The 22,458-nt window shown below is 36.4% G+C and overlaps 1 protein-coding gene across 1 annotated transcript in view; it reads right to left on the reverse strand.

Annotated features, from left to right (window-relative positions):
• Nucleotides 1-22,458, reverse strand: part of UGGT2 (UDP-glucose glycoprotein glucosyltransferase 2) — a 160,928-nt gene that overhangs the window by 62,014 nt on the left and 76,456 nt on the right. Inside the window, exons 17-22 of the mRNA XM_007469922.1 lie at nucleotides 15,396-15,560; nucleotides 14,918-15,041; nucleotides 14,727-14,825; nucleotides 12,284-12,375; nucleotides 4,103-4,309; nucleotides 615-746 (exon numbers count right to left, since the gene is read on the reverse strand). Coding sequence (XP_007469984.1) covers nucleotides 615-746; nucleotides 4,103-4,309; nucleotides 12,284-12,375; nucleotides 14,727-14,825; nucleotides 14,918-15,041; nucleotides 15,396-15,560 — 819 coding nt within the window. The remainder of the gene's footprint in view (nucleotides 1-614; nucleotides 747-4,102; nucleotides 4,310-12,283; nucleotides 12,376-14,726; nucleotides 14,826-14,917; nucleotides 15,042-15,395; nucleotides 15,561-22,458) is intronic.

Consider the following 22,458-nt stretch of genomic DNA (forward strand, 5'->3'; position numbering starts at 1 on the left):
ACTAAGAGAAAAAAGTATGATATAAAATTATATATATATATAATAGCATTACAATTATGTATTTAAAAAGACAGACATGGCTATGTAGAGTAGAAAAAAGGGTTAGATGGTAAAACAATAAACTATTAATAATAAATTTTATTAGGATGGTGGGAGTAAGAGTGCTTTTTACTATAGATTTTAAAAGATTATATTAATAAATACTACTTTATAGTTCAAAACTTGCAGTATTGTTATTTAACATAACCAATTGTAGAAAAAAGCTACAAGAAGAAAAAGATGTCAAAACGTACTTTTTACACCTACTTACAACAGTGATCAATCACAATGTTGTAATGTATACAAAATTGTTTGTTCTAATATTTATATTATAAAAGCTATCCCCAAAATTTGATGTTATCACCAATGGGAGGGAGGGGTGAAGAAACAGGTACCGTGCCACGAACTGGACATCTCAATGGCCATTTTATTTACACTGAGACCTGTCTGGCATGTATAGCACATGAGCACCGTCCTCTGTGTGTGTTGCATCACGTGTGTTGTGACAGAAAACGTTTGATATCCCTGTATCACAGTGTCACTGAGAAAAGTGAGCAGTTGATTTTTTTACTTACTTTCCCATTGCTGACAACACCTATTTCTCCAGGACGCAATTTAAGTACATCTTGACAGAACAACTGGTGAGTTCGAAAAATATTCACTCCAATGGTATTATATTTTTTCTCAAAAGCATTTTTATCCATTCCCTAAGGTATAAGTTAAGAATGATAAAACCAGTAAGAGAACAGTAAATTCATTAAATAATTTTTTAAACATAGCCTACTTTAATATATTAGTATAAAATTTAAAATTATATTAACTTGTGATTTTAAAAAGTACTATTTTGTTCTGAAACCACATTTAAAAAAAGAATCCGTCTTTGGCAAGGCAATTACAATATCTGTAAATCCTGTTACAAGTAGATACAGTTTGCTACTCATTCTTTGAGAATTTTGGGTGGATTACTGCTTAGTAAAATGCTAGGAAACATCAATTTAAATAAAATTTAACATTAAACAATGAAATACAATGTTTATTAAATTCTGAATTCAGTACCTCCATTTTGGTGTGTTCAACTAAAAAAAATACTGTTTAAAATACCCTGCTCATTCCATTATACTAGTCCCATGAAACCAATTTAGTAATAGTGCATTTAAACTCTGAAATACAAAAGTAATCTTCTCCATCTCAGCGTGTATCAAACTTTAATATGCATACAAATCACCTGAGTGTAGATCCAGGGAGGGCCTTACATTCTGACTTTCTATCACATTCCTGGTACTCCTGCAAGGTCAGAAATGTTCCCCTGCGCTGTCCAACACACAGCCACAGATGGGTACTGAGCGCTTGAAATGTGGCTAGTATGACTGAGAAACTGAATTTAAATTTAATTTAAGTTTAAAATAGCCACATGAAGTTAGTGGCTAACTAACTTAGCCAGACAGTGTAGCTCTAGATCTTTATTTCCAAAACCTCTGTCTCAGTCAACCCCTCTCTGACCACAAAGCTGCTGACCTTCCAGCTCATTCATCCCAGTGTCACCAGACCAACCATTACTCAACCCTTTAGTCCACTGACCCTACCACTTATTTACTGTCCATCACACTTTCCATATTATCATTTTCCTCCTAACCAAGTTATACCCCAGAGCCCTTTACTATAACAGAAACATTCCATGCTCACCTCCCTTGGATACTTCCTTCCCCTCAGTTACATTCACCTGGCAAAACCTCAACTCTGGTTAAACACAACTCTGCTTACTCTGCAACTGGATCCAAAGAGCTTTAGGACAGCTGGAGAAAAACATGCAGCCAACATTGATCTCACTTTCAATTTATGGTCATCAACCTCAAGTGGGCCCTCAGAAATCGTACTATAATGTTTTTAATTCACTTTCTCACTCGCAGAGTAATAGAAAAATATTTGACATTTACTCCTCTACCCTCGAACTTCTAAGAGCACCTACTCCTATTCTAATACTTAGCTAATGACTTGACCTTCTTTTGAGAACAAAATCAATCAGAAGTAAAGTACTCATCTTGCTACCACCAAAAAAATCTACCCCATTCTTCAGCCAATACTTACAGCTTGTGCACTGGGTCCCAGCACCTCTTAGCTACGCAAGAGCTATCCTCCCACTTTGCTCCTCTCCGTATCATCTTTTCTCATTTTCTGGGTGGACTGTTTTCATCAGCATACCAAAAATAAGTGAAATCCTTCCATGACCTCAAGCCCTATTCTAGCTACAGAATATTTCTCTGTTCCCCATATAGGAAAATTCTTTTAAAAAGCTACCTATACTTGCTGTCTCTGTTTCCTGATTTCCTATTCTCTCTTGAATCCAGTTCACATTTATACCTATCACTTCACTGACACTGTTCTTATCAAAGCCACCAATGACCACCTTAACAAATAAAATGGTCCGTCATGAAGCCTAATTTCAAGGAATATGGCATAGTTTATCATGTCCTCCTTGAAATACTTGCTCCAGGTGGCTTCTAGGATATCACACTCTCCTGGTTATCTTCCTAACTCAGTGGCTGTTCCATCTGTCCCCTCTACTGGAGCATCCTTTTCTTGTGTTCCTCTACATGTTGGAATGTTCCAGGGCTCTTTTTCAGTTCCTCTGTTCTCCAACCCCTGCCCCACTCACTTCCAAGGTATTTCATCCAGTTTCTTAGCTTTAATTTATATATAATGTTGATGACTCTCAAAACAAAACAAAACATTATACCCTCCATCGATTCCTACACTTATTTACTAAATTGTCAACTCAACATCTCCACTTGAATGTCCAACAGGCATCTCCAACTTAACACATACAAAACTTAACCCTTGATCCCCTATGTATCCCAATCTTCTCTTCATCAAGACTTCCCCATCTCAAAAAAAAGACACCACAATTCTAGCTGTTCAAGCCAAAATCCTTGAGTGTTACTTTCACATGTCACATACAATTGGCAGCTCATCAAGCAGACTACAGTTGTAACAGGTATTATGTATATGCCATCTCACCATGTCCACTACCAATATCTACTCCAAGACACCATTATTTCTTACCTGGATTGTTGCAATAGCATTCTAATTGTTCATCCTATTTCCACTCTTGTTTACCTACTATCAAATCTTCACATGGCACCGAGAGTCATCTTTTTCAAGATTATTTCTCTCACAAGGTTCCTCAATGACTTTCCATTATACTCAGAAAAAATTTCAATTCCTTACCATGGCCTATGAGTGCTTGAAATGTTTGGGATTATGTTTCTGAACTCATTTCCTACTAGTCTCCCCATCACTCTACTTTGGTCATGACGACCTTCTGCCTATACCTCAAACCTGGCAAGACTGTCTCTGTGTCAGGCCTTTAGACCTGCTGTGTTCTGAATCTGGTATATTCTTCTCTGTAAGAAAGTCTGTAGACTTTCCAGGGCTTGACTTCTCATTTCATTCAGAGCTCTGCTCAGACATCAGCTCTTTAGAGATGACTTCCCTTGACCACTCCAGCTAAAAGAGCATCCCTCAAACTGTTTACTTTCTTATATTTCTTTATATCTTTCCAATACCACTTACCTGGTCTTTCCCATTACAATGTAAGCTCCATAAGAACTGGGACTCTATCTGCCTTGTTCATAAGTATTATCTCCATTGTCTGGTAGACAATCAATAAATATTTTTTGAATGGATTAATGAATCTTTCTTCCAGAGGATCAGCTTCTGCCTTTAGAATTTTCCCTGTACTGGACCCCTTGAGTGAAATAACTGAGGATTATTCACATAATCCTTTAACTCCTAATTCTTCACATGAGTACATATCCTAACTAGAATGCCTTGAACTTTAAGGATCCTGAAGCAGTAGTTGAAATATATGAAATTTGATTTGTTAAGTGCCTCTATGCAAAGCTGTACCATGTAACATGCATCTTTTCCCACTGTAAAGGAAAGCTTATTATCCCCGTTTGATTATACTTAATGATTTTTTAACATGATATCTCCAAGCACACTGACTTATACTTTTGAAATATGCAAGATACTTATTAATTATTTCAAACAAATAGCTACTGACCTCAGTAAGGAATGTTTTAATTTTATCTCCAGAGTAAATAGCTGTAGCAGTTTCCTCCTCTGCCAGTTTCCTGAGAAAGTTTCTCAAAAAGCTGTTTTTCAGTGTAAGAAAAGCTGCCAGAATTCCTCTGGAAATAGCTGTGTTATCTTCATCTATTTTTGATGTAGGATTATAAATAACTCCCAACCGACCATGAACACTTATTTCCTGCAAAACACATTCATAGGTGAAAAACATCAGTGTCTTACCTATCCTTTTACAACTGAACTTTCTTCTTTCCAATTAAGTTTGCTCGCTTTACCATACAACATCTTCCACTGTCTTCCTGTTGAATGTATTGAATGCGGTATACCACTGAAATAGTCTAAAAACAATCATTTTATTGACTAATTCTCTCCTCTTTGCATCATGATTCTTTTGGCCTCTTTTTGTATGTGTGTGTGTGTAAACTAACACACATAAAAATGCACAAAATAAAACTGTAGAGCTCAGTGAATTAACCCACAAAATATCGCCCAGGTCAAGAAATGGAGCACTGCCAGCAACCCAGACGTCTTTCATATTCCCTGCTAATTACTTCACCTTCCCACTTTCCTAAAGACAACCACTATCTTGTCATTCATAGTAATAACATTCTTGCTTTTCTTTATGTTTTACCACCTATGTTTTCATCGTTAAACATTTAATGTATTTTGAACGTCATCTGAATGTAATCATACACTATATATTCTTTTGTACTCTTTTTCCATTCCACATGATAGTGAGATTCACCAACACGGTTTGGAGTAGCTATAGTTACTTTTTTTTGGTACCATACAGAATTCCATATGAATATACTCTCCTTTATCCATTCTACTGGCGCTAGACCTTTGAACTTTTTTCACTTTGGCACTCTACAAACACAATACACATATCTTCAACTTTAGAAGATGTTAAAGAGTTTTTCAGGATAGTTAGACTAATTTTTACTCCCACCAGCAACATATGAAAGTCCCACTACCCCAGAGCCTCATAAACATTTTGTATTGTCAGATTTTTTAATTTAAATCATTCTGGTGGATGTGTAAAGATATCTCACTAGGTTTAATTTGCTTTTTCTCATCACTAATGATATTAAACATTCTTTAACATGTTCATTGGCCTATTTTCTGATTTGTCTATTGAATCTTTTGCCAGTATTTCATTGGAGATAATTACCTTTTATTTTTTTTTATTTTTAAAAAATATTTATTTATTTATTTTTGCTGTGCTGGGTCTTCTTTTAAGTGCGTGGGCTTTCTCTAATTGCGGCAAGTGGGGGCTACTCCTCAGCGCAGTGTGCGGGCCTCTCACTATCGCGGCCTCTTGTTGCAGAGCACAGGATCCAGACGCGCAGGCTCAGTAATTGTGGCTCACGGGGCTAGTTGCTCCGCAGCATGTGGGATCTTCCCAGACCGGGGCACGAACCCGTGTCCCCTGCATTGGCAGGCACATTCTCAACCACTGCGCCACCAGGGAAGCCCGATAATTACCTTTTATGTACTGAGTTATAAGGGTTTCATTTCTAAGACTTGAGTGCTTTTTTGGTTATCCGTATGCAGATAACTTCTGCTAGTCTGTGGCTTGCCCTTTTATTCTCTTGCTGGTGTGTTCTGACAAAAAAACAGTCCCTAATTTCAATGTAGTTGAATTTACTGGTATTTTTCTTCATTGCTACTGGGTTTTGTGTTCTGTTTTACAAATCTTTCTCTTCTCTCAAGTCCTAAAAATAACCTTTGTTACCTTTGAGAACCTTTATTATTTTGCTTTCTGTGTTTAGATCTCTATCCATTTGGAACTGATTTCTGAGTGTGATGTGAAAAGGAGAAAGTTTAAGAGACCACCCTTATTGCTCTTAAAGGTCAACTCTATCACAAAGCGCGTGTAGGATATACATGGGTCTGTTTCTGGATTCTCTATTCTTCTTTCACTGCTCTATTTTTCTATCCAAATTGTTTTCAGTTGTATAGCTTTATGAAAGATCTTGATACCCAGCGGAGCAATTATCCTACCTTCCTCTTCTTGAAGAGTAACTTAGTTATTCTTGGTCCTTTGAATCTCTATATAAATTTGAGAATCAGCTTGACAATTACCATAAAACACGCTCAGATTCATATTGGAAATGCACCTAACCTATACATCAATTTGGGGAGAACACCTTTAAAATACTGACTCTTTCAATTCATGATTATGGTATATCTCTCCATTCATGTAAGACTTCTGAATTTTCTCTCAATATTTTATTGTGTAAAAGTCTTAAACATATTATGTTACATTTATTCCTAGCATTTGATATTTTTGATACTATTACAAGTGATATTTTTACTTAAAATGCATTTCTTATTTGTTGCAACGCTTAGACTTAACTCTGGTATACTGACCTGTTAGGCAGCAACCTGGTTAAACTAAAAAATGAATTCTAATAATTTATTGTGGATTTATATGTATTTTCTGTATAAACAATTTGGAAAAATGAAAATTTTAATTTTTCCTTTTTGATTTTTATAATGTTTATTCCTTTATTCACTTGTTTAGGATTTTTGCACCTATGTCCATGAGTAAGAGTGGCCTACAGTTTTCCATTCTTATATAATGCCCTTTTATGCATTTGGTTTGGAAGTAATGCTGACCTTGTACAATGAGTTGAAATGTATTGCTTATTTTTCTATTCTCTGGAAAAAAATTTGTGTTAGATTGATGCTTGGTACAGTTTACTAGTATGGTCATATAAGTCTGGGGTTTTCTCTTTTGAATATCTTAAATTACAGATTTAATTCCTTTGATAACTAAAAATGCTTTCTTCCTACCTCTGTTATGTCCACAGAATCTTGAGTAACATCCCCTCTTTCTATCAGAGCACTGATTGATTGGGTCTGCTCCATATTTCTTGATCAGTTTTACCATGTGTTTCTATCAATTCTATTAGTCTTTTCAAAGAACCAAATTTTGGCTTTGTGGACCTTAACTACTGTATGTCTTCTATTTCATTACTTTTTGTTCTTATCTTTATCTTCCTTTTCCTTTACTTTCTTCGATAGAAGTTTAAGTTGCTGTTTTTAAATTTTAAGAATTGTGCTTAGATGACTGATTTTTCAACCTTTCTTTTTCTCAGATATAGTTTTAGTTGTATCTGTCAAGTTTTAATGTCATTCAAATCTTAATTCTTTCAAAAAATATTTTCAAATGTGCATTTTTGTATCAACAGGTTACAGAGAAGCATTTCTTAATTTCCAAATATACAGAGATGTTCTAGTTTTCTTTTGGTGATTGATTTCTAACTTAATTACACTGTGGTCAAAGAAGATACAGTTGATCTTTCAACAACACAGGTTTGAACAGCACGGGTCCACTTAAAAACAATTTTTTTTCAGTAGTAAATACTACAATATTACATGATCTGTGGTTGGTTGAATCTGCAGATGTGGAACCTTGAATACAGAGGGCCGACTGTAAGTTATAAGTGGATTTCTGACTGCTCAGAGGGTCAGTGCCCCTAACCCCTGCATGGTTCAAGGGTCAACTGTACTTTGTATAATTGAAGAAGATATAACAATTGTGAATATTTATGCACCCAACACAGGAGCACCTCAATACATAAAGCAAATGCTAACTGCCATAAAAGGGGAAATTGAGAGTAGCACAATAATTGTGGGGGATTTTAACACTACACTTACACCAATGGATAGATCATCCAGACTGAAAATTAATAAGGAAACACAAGCCTTAAATGACACATTAGACCAGACAGACTTAATTCATATTTATAGGACATTCCACACGAAGCAGCAGAATACACTTTCTTCTCAAGTGCACAGGGAACATTCTCCAGGATAGATCATATTTTGGGTCACAAATCAAGCCTCAGTAAATTTAAGAAAATTGAAATCGTATCAAGCATCTTTTCGGACCACAACACTATGAGATTAGAAATCAATTACAGAAAAAAAAGACTGAAAAACACAAACACATGGAGGCTAAACAATATGCTACTAAATAACCAAGAGATTACTGAAGAAATCAAAGAGAAATAAAAAAAATACCTAGAAACAAGTGACAAGAAAACATGACCATCCAAAACCTATGGGATGCAGCAAAAGAAGTTTTAAGAGGGAAGTTTATAGCAATACAATCCTACCTCAAGGAGCAAGAAAAATCTCCAACAACCTAAACTGACACCTAAAGCAACTAGAAAAAACAAACAAAACACAAGGTTAGGAGAAGGAAAGAAATCATAAAGATCAGATCAGAAATAAATGAAATAGAAACAAAGAAAACAATAGTAAAGACCAATAAAACTAAAAGCTGGTTCTTTGAGAAGATAAACAAAACTGATAAACCTTTAGCCAGACTCATCAAGGAAAAAAGGGAGAGGACTCAAATGAATAAAATTAGAAATGAAAAAGGAGAGGTCACAACTGACACTGCAGAAATACAAAGGATCATGAGACTACTACAAGCAATGGACAATGTGGAAGAAATGGACAAATTCTTAGAAAGGTACAACCTTCTAGGACTGAACCAGGAAGAAACAGAAAATATAAACAGACCAATCACAAGTAATGAAATTGAAACTGTGATTAAAAATCTTCCAACAAACAAAAGTCCAGGACCAAACGGCTTCACAGGTGAATTCTATCAAACATTTAGAGAAGAGCTAACACCCATCCTTCTCAAACTCTTCCAAGATATAGCAGAGGGAGGAACACTCCCAAACTCATTCTACAAAGCCACCTGATACCAAAACCAGACAAAAATATCACAAAAAAGGAAAATTACAGGCCAATATCACTGATGAACATAGGTGAAAAAATCCTCAACAAAATACTAGCAAACAGAATCCAACAGCACATTAAAAGGGTCATACACCATGATCAAGTGGGGTTTATCCCAGGAATGCAAGGATTCTTCAATATACGCAAATCAATCAATGTGATACACCATATTAACAAACTGAAGGAGAAAAACCATGCGATCATCTCAATGGATGCAGAAAAAGCTTTTGACAAAATTCAACACCAATTTATGATAAAAACCCTCCAGAAAGTAGGCATAGAGGGAACTTACCTCAACATAATAAAGGCCACATTTGACAAACCCACAGCCAACATCATTCTCAATGGTGAAAACTTGAAACCATTTCCACTATGATCAGGAACCAGACAAAGCTGCCCACTCTCACCACTATTCAACACAGTTTAGGAAGTTTCAGCCGCAGCAATGAGAGAAGGAAAAGAAATAAAAGGAATCCAAATCAGAAAAGAAGAAGTAAAACTGTCACTGTTTGCAGATGACATGATACCATCCATAGAAAATCCTAAAGATGCTACCAGAAAACTACTAGAGCTAATCAATGAATTTAGTAAAGTCACAGGATACAAAATTAATACAGGAATCCCTTGCATTCCTATACACTGACAATGAAAGATCAGAAAGAGAAATTAAGGAAACAATCCCATTTACCACTGCAACAAAAAGAATAAAATACCTAGGAATAATCCTACCTAAGGAGGCAAAAGACCTGTATGCAGAAAACTGTAAGATACTGATGAAAGAAACCAAAGATGACACAAACAGATGGAGAGATACACCATGTTCTTGGACTGGAAGAATCAATACTGTGAAAATGACTATACTACCCAAAGCAATCTACAGATTCAGCGCAATCCCTAACAAATTACCAGTGGCATTTTTCACAGAACTGGAACAAAAAATTTTACAATTTGTATGGAAACACCAAAGACCTCGAATAGCAAAAGCAATATTGAGGGAAAAAAACAGAGCTGGAGGAATCAGGCTCCCTGACTTCAGACTATACTACAGGGCTTCAGTAATCAAGACAGTATGGAACTGGCACAAAAACAGAAATATAAATCAATGGAATAGGCCAGAAAGCCCAGAGATAAACCCACATACCTATGGTCACCTAATCTATGACAAAGGAGGCAAGGATATACAATGGAGCAAAGACAGCCTCTTCAAAAAGTGGTGCTGGGAAAACTGGACAGCTACACGTAAAAGAATGAAGTTAGAACACTCCCTAACACCATACACAAAAATAAACTCAAAATGGATTAAGGAACCTAAATGTAAGGCCAGACGCTGTAAAACTCTTAGAGGAAAACATAGGAAGAACACTCTTGGGCATAAATCACAGAAAGATCTTTTTTGACCCACCTCCTAGAGTAATGAGAATAAAAAGGAAAATAAACAAATGGGACCTAATGAAACTTAAAGCTTTTGCACAGCAAAGGAAACCATAAACAAGATGAAAAGACAACCCTTAGATGGGAGAAAATATTTGCAAATGAAGCAACTGAGAAAGGATTAATCTCCAAAATATACAAACAGCAGCACATGCAGCTCAATATCAAAAAAAAACACAACCAACCCAATCAAAAAAGTGGAAGACCTAAATAGACATTTCTCCAAAGAAGACATACAGATGGCCAACAAACACATGAAAAGATGCTCAACATCACGAATTATTAAACAAATGCAAATCAAAACTACAATGAACTATCACCTCACACAGGTCAGAATGGCCATCATCACAAAATCTACAAACAATAAATGTTGGAGAGGGTGTGGAGAAAAGGGAACCCTCTTGCCCTGTTGGTAGGAATGTAAATTGATACAGCCACTGTGAAGAACAGTATGGAGGTTCCTTAAAAAACTAAAACTAGAATTACCATATGACCCAGCAATCCCACTACTGGGCATATACCCTGAGAAAACCATAATTCAAAAAGATACATGCACCCCAATGTTCACTGCAGCACTGTTTACAATAGGCAAGACATGGAAACAACCTAAATGTCCATCGACAGAAGAATGGATAAAGAAGATGTGGTACATACATACAATGGAATGTATGTACTCAGCCATAAAAAGGAATGAAACTGGGTCATTTGTAGAGATGTGGATGGATCTAGAGACTGTCATACAGAGTGAAGTAAGTCAGAAGGAGAAAAACAAATATCGTATATTAACGCATATATGCGGAATCTGAAAGAATTGGTATAGACAATCTTATCTACAAAGCAGAAATAGAGACAGACGTAGAGAACAAATGTATGGATATCAAGGGGGGAAGGGGGAGGTGGGATGAATTGGGAGATTGGAATTGACATATATACACTATTGATACTATATATAAAATAGATAACTAATGAGAACCTACTGTATAGCACAGGGGACTCTACTCAATGCTCTGTGGTGAGCTAAATGGGAAGGAAATCCATAAAAGAGGGGATACATGTATACGTATAGCTGATTCACTTTGCTGCAGAGTAGAAACTAACACAACATTGTAAAGAAACTATACTCCAATAGAAATTTTAAAAACATAGTTATTACTGATGCAAAAAAGAAAAAGAAAATTTCATGAGATTTTCTTTATAGCCTACCATCTACAAATGTTTTTTAAATGTTACATTTGTGCTTTGCAAGAACATACACTATGCGTACTTTTCTATCAATATCCATTAGGTCGGGTTTATTTTATTATTCAAATATTCTATACATCCCTGATTTTCTGCGTACTTGGTGTACTTGTTATTGAGAGAGGTACGTAAAAAAATAGTACAAACTGGGGGCTGGTAGTCCAAGATCAGTGTGCCAGCATGGTCAGGTGCTGGTGAGGACCCTCTTCTGCACCACATTGTGCCGATTTCTCCTTGTATCCTCACATGACAGAAAGAGAGTGGGCTACCTCTCTGACCTCTTCTTGTAAGAGCAATAAATCCCATTTATGAGGACTCCACTCTTTTGACCTAATTACCTCCTAAAGGCCCCACCTCCAAATATCATCACATTGAGGATTAGATTTGAACACATAAATTTTGGGGGGACACAAACATTCAGTACATACACACTATTAGACCTGTAAATGTATGTCCAACTGCAAGGACTAGCAAAGAATATATAGGTCATGAATCACAGAAGGCATGTAGGTTTTTCTTTTCCTGGGCAAGGTTACCCATTCTACATGGAGAAAGAATTTGAATTCCCGTCTTAATCTCCTTAGCACCATGTTCTAACCAAGTCAAGGTACTGAAAATGTTAACATGAGGGGAAATAAAGATTTAATGCATGTTCTTCATACTGCTTTCTCGAAATTACAACAAATTAGAATTTTTGTAGTAAGAGTGTCTAAATACTCACCAGGTGATTTAATGCATTAAAAAGCAGTTTTCTCCCAGATGGTTTGTCAAAATCAGCAATAATCCAGAAAGTAACTGAAGAAATTACATCACCTGAAAGTTTCAAACAGTTTAATCAAACTAATTCTTCTTAAAATCAAACTAAAGACAGGGACATTTCCAGTTGACAAAATACATAAAAATAGTAACAATTTTTAAAATGAATCTTTCTGAAATTAAGCAAATATTGGTAAAAACTACATACACACAGAGTGAAATACACATAAAAATGCTGAAAGAATAATAAGCTTTATATAAACTCAGATACCAAAAAGAAAGAATAGTCCCCAAGAAACACATCTGTGAGATACTTTTGCCAGTAGGGAAAACTGTATCATGCTTATCAAAGCTCTACTGTTGCCAAGCAAAAGTGCCTTTCAGCTACACTTGTAAAAAATAATGATAGTTTTACCTCACATATATGTAAAACTGGATACAATAAATTATTAGCAGATATTGAAAACAGCAATATTTATTAGCTTATGATTCATGTATTTCAAAAATTCTGGCTATTATTAATTTCGCCTAATTCACATCATCTTATGCCAACATCAATGCAATTCTTGTTTCAGAAACATCTGAAAATTTGGAAGCCACAAGAAGAAATAATTTTTAATTCTGCAGTCACAGTTAAATGGGTTTAATTTCATCCAGCCTCAGCATAAAACACCTGAAACAATACTTGTCTGGCCATCATTAAAACCTATAGAAAAATCAGTCCCTTAGATCTTATGACCCACTTAAAACAACTGTAAAATGTGTGCTACACCAAAAACCTACACCTGAACAGATGTGAAGCTACAGTTATTACCATACCCAGTAATACATAACTATGCAAAAACTGCCTTTGGTTAATGAAAAAAATACAACAAAAAGGATAACATCGATTCTACTCGCAATCCTTCAAAAGCAATTTGAGAGTTTTCAAAGAAGAAAGGTAAAGAATTCTCATGCCTTCTTTTTTTTTTTTTTTTGCGGTATGCGGGCCTCTCACTGTTGTGGCCTCTCCTGTTGCAGGGAACAGGCTCCGGATGCACAGGCTCAGCGGCCACGGCTCACGGGCCCTGCTGCTCCGCGGCATGTGGGATCTTCCCGGACCAGGGCACGAACCCGTGTCCCCTGCGTCGGCAGGCGGACTCTCAACCACTGCGCCACCAGGGAAGCCCTCATGCCTTCTTAATGTCATCACTTTTACCATTACAACTAGTAAACAGAACTATTTCAAAAGTGCTAAGTAAATTTCTCCCAACTCTTTTATTTCTTTACATATTTACATAAATGCAAATAAAGAAGTCAGGTGTTTCTCAGTTAATAAAGTCTTCTTTTAGATTGCAAGAGATTTAACCAAAGGGCATTAATTATGGCCTAACTCATTCTGATGCCCAGAAGCAATTTTTGAAATATAACCCAGAACCTGATAAATATGTTTCCCCTATTTTTTATTCCCTGTTTCTCTGCCTCCTTTTCCCTTCACTTGACACATTCAGGACCTTAGCCTGCCATAATATGGAACTGAATTATATTTTATTATTTGTTGGTTCTCTTGTAGACAGACCACTTTATGAACATGAAATCATAGATCTGTTCCAAAGTAATTCAAGGGCCATATGGTCCTAATTTGGATTCACTCCACAGCATTCTCAAAAACTAGTTGTCTGCTTAAATCTCTCTCATATATAAAAATCTACCCCTTATTACATAGTGATTCCATCTTGAGATCACTCATTGTTAGAGAGTTACTGCTTTGTATACTGAAATAACAATCAGCTTTCTTTTATGTTTCATGCATTGGCTCTTTTTGTTCTCTCTAGAGCAAAGCAGGTCAAACAAAACAAAGTGAAACCAAAACCAACCAAACTCCAATTATCTTCATCTATCTGAATAGTTCATGGTCTCTAACGGAACTGTGGTCACACTGAAGACTTTCCTATCCAGGCTAAGTCCTTATTTCCAAAGATGTTCCTGTCTTGGCTCCCTCTCCTTTGGTTATGACCCTTGACTTAAGCAAAACATTTAGACGCTGTTTAATCAGAATACAGAACTATTCTCCTCTCATCTGGGGATTACACTTTTATTCATGCCTGATAAGATTATCAGTTTATTTAATCTTGAAAGGGTTTTTACTACCTTCCTAAAAAGGAGAAAAATGGAATAGCTTGCTTTAAAAAAATAAAAGGCAAAAACCCCTCAAGATTAACCCCTCTGCATAAACGGTTAGCTAAGATAGGAGGCATCACATTTTCTCATCACAGTCCTTACATCCTAATAATTTTCAAATCCTCAAATTGAAAACCAGGTCTCCAGTCAAATATCAACATCTAGAAACGTATCACGCAAGCATTTAATAAAATTACAAGTTTTTGCTATTTAGGAATAAATTCAGGAAAATAAAATAGGCTTATTACCTTCCTGGGTTACATAATACATGTTCTCTGCAATTACAGCACTCTTATCTTGTGAATCCAAGAAGAAGAAAGTAGAGAAATCTTCAACATCAGCAGTTACTAAAAATTTTAATATGAAATGTTAAATAATGAATAAGACATTCACAACTCAATAAACATTTATAGGAAAGTATATGGAAGGATTATATTACCTGATGTAGATATTAAATTAAGGTACTGCCATTTATTGTACAAAATCAAAGGATTTATACGGGGCACAACATTATTTCTATCCATAAGAAAGTCAATTGCATTTGTTCGATCATTTAATGTACCCTAAAATAATAAAATATTATTTAGGTAATATATGTGATTTATATGCAGATGTTTTAAAATTATGCAGAGAATACATTTAAAGACTACTGAATCTAAAATAAGTCAGTAAGTAATATGCAATTTAGGATTCTTATAATAAATTTTCCTATAAAACTGTGAAGTTTCTTTCCAATTAAGCAAGTTTTTAGATGCAATTATGCACAGATAAATTTAATTACTACTTTAAAAATCATTACTAAACAATCAGAATGGAAATTTTTACACAATTAACTTTTGCTATTAAAAGACATTTTTAATATAAAAATCATCTATAAATATCATTCATCAGATCTTTTCTCATACATGCTTACCTACCATAAAAACTTCCTTTTGTAAATATGCAGTTTCATCCATCATTCTGTGAAGAACAGCCATTTCTAGTTCCCTAATATTCAGCTCTTCATGGTGAAAGGATTCACCATTATAAAGAGCTTGAGGCAAAGGACCCAGGCCAGTCATCCTGTAATAGCTTGCTCCTGCCTATGCAATTAAAAAATACCAGAGAGTTAAACAGAATATGTTTGTCTGAAAAAGCAACACATAAATAAAGAAAGGGACAGGGACACATTTTGTATGTCATAGAAAAAATGTTAATTTTGCTAATTTTATCTGTCCTTTCCAAACATTATTTAAAGGAAAGTAATTTACCTACATAGAACAAGTCAGAAAACTTTTTCTGTAAAGGGCCAGATACATATCTTAGGCTTTGTGAGCCATCTGGTCTCTGACACAACTACTCAATCGTGATGTTATAGTGCAAAAGCAGTGGTACACAACACATGAATGAGTGAACGTGGCTGTGTCTCCAAAAACCTGTATTTATAAAAACAGGTGGTAGAAAGGCTGGATTTGGCTCATGGGCTGTAGTTTGCTGACCCCTGATAGAGAGTATGACATTACTTTAAAAAATGCATTTACCTGCATAAGAGATTCATTTATCGCTATATTCATTTGTTTGGTTAACATTTATCGAATTCAAGCATTTGGCTAGACTTTGTGAATACACAGCTGAAAAATCTGCCTTCAAGGGGCTCATATATATACAAGCAAAACTGAGGCATATACCAGATTGTATGGGAGCCCAGAAAAGGAATGACTAAGCTTGAGTGTGGAGGGGAGGGATCACAGAAGGCCTCTGTTAGGGAGTGACACTAAAAGTCTTGAAGGATGAGCAAAAATATGCTAGGGAGCTAAAGTGGAGAAAGACATTCCCAGTGAAAAGAGACAGCACTGCAAGGAATAGAAGGGAAGAGAGATATGGTATATTTAGGTAATAGCAAGTACTTTTCTGTGTTTACAGTGGGAGGAGTTACACAGGGAGAAGATACGGAGTCAGAGGGGGTGGGGAGAGAGGACAGATCATGAAGGTCCTCAACCTCTGGATTTTATCTTGTGAGTGATGAATCATCACTAAACAGTTAATTCACTCGCTACTCAACACTACAAATTATTAAAACTGTCATTATAGCCAACATATTCACAATTACCCTATGAAGCTAAGGACTACTATTATATCCACTTTACAGATGATAAAACGGAGAGTCACTTCCAATGCCACATAATGACCACACTTTGGAAACAGACTTTGTACTTACCTCTGTTTGACCAAGAGTCTGAACTCTTAACCACTGAACTGTATTATCTCTGCATTTATTGGACATTTACTGTGTATTAGGCAATGAATGCGTAGGAATGATATGCAAACTCTGCTCTAAGAAAACATAGTTTAACAGGGGGAGAGATGGATACATTAAAAATAAGTGTGAATAGATATCCAGGGGTACTAGGGAGGGCATGGTCAATTCTACCTAGGAAGAGGGCTCATGACAAGAAATACGATCAGATTTGCTCTTTAAAAAAAAGAATATAGTGGCGACAAAGAGAAGGAAGAGGGTGGGACAGCGTGCACTGGGGGCGGTGGGTCAGGGGCTACTGCAAAAATGCAGGAAAGAAAAGGCAAGAGCCAGACAAAAATCAGTGGTGAGAAGCAAGGAGAGAACGAGGCAGTTTCTGAAATATTTAGTTGACAAAACTGACAGAACTTGATGATCTACTGTTTGGGAGGGTATGAGGGAAAAGAAGTTGGACAACTATCAGGCTTCTAGTAGCCTGAGTGCCCTGGGAGAATGATGGTGCTACCCTCTAGGATTAGGCACCAAGAAAGAAAAAGAGGTTTGGGTGACAAGAAAGACGATGGGCATAGTTTTAAATTCATTTAAGACACTTATGGGCAGTCCCCCAGGCAGCTGAATACATGGCTTTGGACCTTAAGAAGGATATTGCTGCTAGAAATACAGCAATTTTCCCGTGATTTTTCAGTTAGGCAACTGTCTATTACAAAAGCTTTAATTACCACAAATAAGCCACAACACTGAATTTTGTACTTTTAGCCTACGTCTCACTGTAGACACAAATATCCAATCACACTTCACGTCTCCTATGGAATTCTCACAGGCACCTCAAATTCAACATGTGAAAAACTGAACTTCTGTTCTTATTTCCCACTTGGTTTCTCTTCCACCTCTTTCCATCTTGGCAATGGCATTACCACCATCCCAGTGAGTTACTTGAAGCCCGGGAGCCGTTCTTGACAATTTCTCTTCTCCTCTCTCCCCTTTCCAATTCAGCAGCAGGTCCTGGATTGTATTTCCCAAATACCTCAATTGTGTCCGTTTCTCTCTGCCTCTACTCTTCCAAAAACCTACTAGCCCATCTCTCATCTCTCACCTAAATGCTTCCTAATCCGTCTTACTACGTACACTTTTACCCTCTGACAATCTATTCTCAACGGAGAATGCTCTTTGCAGAAAATGCATGTCACTGTCACTTCACTGCTTAATATCTTCTCAGGTTTTTCACTGTTGCAAAGGTATTCTACTGTTCACAAGCTTGTTAGTTAACTACGGCTCACCACACTCTGTGTAATCAGGCCCCTCGCTTACACCTCCAGCCTCATCTTAGGGACTTCCCTCTGCAACACAAACAACACATACTTGCTACATCTACTCAGTAGTAACACCAACTCTCTTAGTTCCTTCACATTCAGGACATCCTAACATTTTTCTCCGGAACGCTGACTACCTACCACTTCTTTGTCTTCTTTTGTCCAACTGTCCTCCTACTTCTGGACTCGGCTTTAATGTCACTGCTTCAGGGAAATATTCTTATCCACCTCCACCCTGCCCCGCCAAGCTCCTCTTTCATTCTATGTATTGCGTATTGGGTGGGCCCCTTCTAATAAAGACTCATGTCCATCAATTGGGGGAATTTCTTTGTGGTATTTCTCTAATGCTTTCCTATGTTTTCTCTGTTCTCTCTGAATCTTGTGAATTGAAGACTGTTTACCTTCTTACTTTTCATGTGTCTTTTTTTGTCTCTGTTCTATTAAATTTTGATTTTATTTTTAATTTTCAGCAGATCTTCCTTGTACTCTATTCTTTTACCTCTTGTGGACAGAATATTGTAAGTACTCAATAAATGTTTGTTGAAAGAAAAAATAAAGTTTGGATACAGAGAGAAAACTACAGGAACATGAGTTTAGGGAATAAAGGCCTAAAACATTTATTTTCTTTGTGACGTAGTAATCAGAATGATTTCTGAGGCATGAAGAGAAAGGTGAAAAGGGCTTATAGGACTGATGAATGTTTAGAATAACTTTTGGGAGGAATAGGTAAGGAATAAAACCAGGCACAACTAAAGCATTGTAAGTAACACAGAGTCCAATTTAAACTGGAGATTAAGTAGACTTGAGAAAAATGCAGAAATTAAGAAATGAAGATATCGTCGTTACAAGACAGTCTTACAGGGAGAGAGGGGTAAAAAAGGAGAAAACAGAAGACTGAACTCACACACAAAAGATGGGATTCAATATTTCTGAGGAGTGTACTGAATCCATAATCTTCACAAAAATCCTTAATGTGTTTCATAATTTCAGGAGAATACGACTACAGGTATCTTAAAATTGGCAACACCATAAAAATATTCATTTTGCAGCTTAACTTGATAAAGAGTAGAAGTGGATTTCTGATAAATATGGTAGATTTATCACACGTGCTCATCTCGATTCTGCCACCTACAAATTGGCACTTGCCACCTACCTCTACAAGGATTAAATCATGTGCTGCTGCAGTCGCTGACCTTCAACACCCCCTGAAAGGAGTTCAGGTGGAGAGCAGAGACGAGGCACTCTGTGCTCTGAGAAAAACTGGCAGAACAGGTCTTCAGATAGATATTTTCAGGAGCCAATTTTATGAGCCCAATTCTTATATCTCCTCTTATCTAGAAAAGCACTAAAATCCTTCATGGTGACGTCTGATCCTCGTGACTAGCAGTAACCTTCACTAGACTAGCAGAAACCTTCTGCAAAGAAAATGTGCTTAACTGCATGTACTCCCCTGTCACCAAAATCACATGTATACTGACCTTCCCCCCTTCGGAGCAGTTTCTCAGAGCTATCTGAAATGCCGTCTCCTGGGCTATAGTCCTCATTTTGCCCCAAATAAAACTTAACTCGTGACTCTCATGTGCATTTTTTTAAGTCAACAACTAAAATGAGAGTATAATAATAAAAATCATGATGACAACGATGATGATAACAACAATAACAAGATATGAGCCCACAAAGAAAAATGGGAGAAAAGATAAAGAGTAGATGACCAAAGTAGAAAGGGAAGTCACTCCCGTGCAGACAGAAAGGAACGTCAACATTTTTGGAACCCCTGAGGGCTAAAAACCTAGACTATCTTAGAAGGAGAAGATAAGGAGCAGAGCATGAAATGTGGAAGCTTGTTGAGAGTCTGTAATGCAGAGAAGTTGTATACCAAGGCCCCGTCTCTCAATCCTGAAAAGCTAAACTATTCTGCTTCCCTTTACTCTCTGTTGAAATTGAATCACAAAGGCTCTAGATTTGGGGATTCCAGGTATAGTGGGAGGCTGAGAAAGGGGATGGAAACAAGACAGAAGATTGAGGGAAAGTTCACATTCTTTCAACCCAGCCTATCACCACATCCTATTTCTGGACATATCCTATCCCCTCGTTTCCCACATCTGCACCCTTTCATTTGCCTCATATACTCCTTCTAAGAGGAAAACAAAGAATTCTCATTTGAAGAAACCAAACGCTGCAACAGAATGCCAGCATTCGAAAAGACATTTATTTGTTGGTCATCTAACTGAAAAAACTGACTCACTCCCCAAGTGAGGCCCACCAACTGAAAAGACCCGTTTATTTGTGAGCAGCTTTTTACAGTTTCATACTTACATGTCAAAGACAACCAGACATCATAATACATTTGACAAATGCTTCCAACACAAAAAAGGAAATCAAATTGGATGAAAAAGGGAAGCTATAGAAGGCAGAGAGAGCGCAGGGCACAGAACAACACATCAAAAAGCTAACATTCTTAGATTAAAAAACTGTGCTCATGAAAGAAAAACTGGACACTACAAAAAGGAATAAAAGAAGAAGAAAAAGTACATAATTGCTCAATCCAGAAGATTCAGAAAGAAGAGAGAAAATACAGGAAAGGAAAGCATTAGAAAACAACACAAAGAAATTCCCAGAATTGATGGACACGTATCTCCATTAGAAGGGACGCACCAAACACCCAATGTGTTAAATGAAACAGGATCAAGACAAAGACATATCATGAAATTTCCAAGCAACAGGGATAAAAAGATCCTAAAAACTTTCAAACAAATAAATAGATCAAAGAAAGACAAAGGAGTCAAAATCAGATTGGTATCATGCATTTCAGTAGCTTATTAGGAGCTAGGAGAGAGTAAAAGAAAGCCTTCAAAATCCACACGAAAAATGATTACTCAGTCCAACAATCAATAAAATGCAAATATAAAATAAAAAACTTTTATATAAAAGAGATCAAAGAATTTTTTTCATGCGTACTTGCTTGAGAAAGAAGTAAAAGCAAAATAAATCAAAAAGAGGAAACGCACAGTGTTCATGAAGCCAGAGGAAAAGCAGAGATCCAATGAAGGAAAGCAGCAAAGGCAGATCCAGAAATGACAGCTGTGCTTCAGGTACAGAGGACAACCAGTTCAGTTTAGACCAAATGCAGAGTGGCTGCAGAAGGGCATTCTTGGGGCTGGTGCGTGTGGGGCAAAGTGCTGGCTTGTTAATGACTATGTTTGTGTAAGGAAGATTCTAGATAGGTTATCTGACCAATCTCTTGACTATCTCGATATATTTGCAATAGGTAGAAAATTACGTGAATGAGTAAAAATGGAGTAACCCTTAAAGCTACCAAAAAAAAAGGAAAGCTGTTAAAAAACAGCCATAGTACTTGACTTACTAACAAGGAACACTTAAAAAGTCACACTCACACTAAATATTCATTTAACCAAAATGTGTTAAAAACAGATCTGATAATCAGCTGGTTTGTAACTGCCCAGGACTTTCCAATTCTTATTGTACTGAAATCCTTTTGCACCAGTTGGTAAGTAACTGCTGTCTTGGGATGGCGATTCCCCACATGAGAACTACCTTGACCGCTTTCCCAGACCATCCATGTCAACATGATTCAGCTATAAGCAAGTCAGTATCAGCCTCAGAATGAAGGCTTCAAAGACTCCATTCCAGTTCGAGGATGTGCTTTGATTGATTCATCTGATTGTTTGCTCTTGAAGCCACAACAGGTTTAAAATATTTTAAGTACTACCACTGGGACTGGAGGAGACCAAGGGAAGGTCAGGAGGTGGAAGATCTTGAGCTCAACCTTCAATTACTGTAAGACTCAACAAATAATATCTAAAAATTAAGACATGCAAACTTGAGGAATACAAAAGAATAAGAAGACAAGATTCCTTTCCTTAAAGTACTTATAATACAGTTGGAAATGAAATTTACATCCAAATATATTATGTATAAAAAGGTAGTTAGTAGGAAACAGTAATATTGGGTTGTGAACACCAATATCAGAGGATAACATGGTGTTAGATATTTTCATGGCAACTGATATAAATAGTATGTTTTGGCTATATAAAATTATCTCAACTTAAAAATTCATTTGTATCACATCATATGTTGCTGTTGCCTTTACCTAGAATACATATGAATAAATGAATTCATTTATTTCCACATAAAAGTTAGAGTCTTGTTTGTAGAGCCCTTCAGCCACTCTTCTGATTGGAGCACTTAGTCGGTTTACATTTAATTATTGATAGGTATGTACTTATTGCCACTTTTTAATTGCTTTAAGGTTGCTTTTGTAATTTTCTGCACTGTAAATTCTGAGAAGTATCTGTTTTGGTACTTTTAAAAAAGCCAATAGTGGCAACTTAAATACTGTATACAATTTGTGTCATTCAAAGGTATAAATTTCCCTTTTCTCTGAGGGTCTAAAATCTAAATCATGAGTTAATT

The sequence above is a fragment of the Lipotes vexillifer genome, unplaced genomic scaffold (assembly GCF_000442215.2).
Source record: "Lipotes vexillifer unplaced genomic scaffold, Lipotes_vexillifer_v1.1 scaffold1130, whole genome shotgun sequence".
Taxonomy (NCBI): Eukaryota; Metazoa; Chordata; class Mammalia; order Artiodactyla; family Lipotidae; genus Lipotes; species Lipotes vexillifer.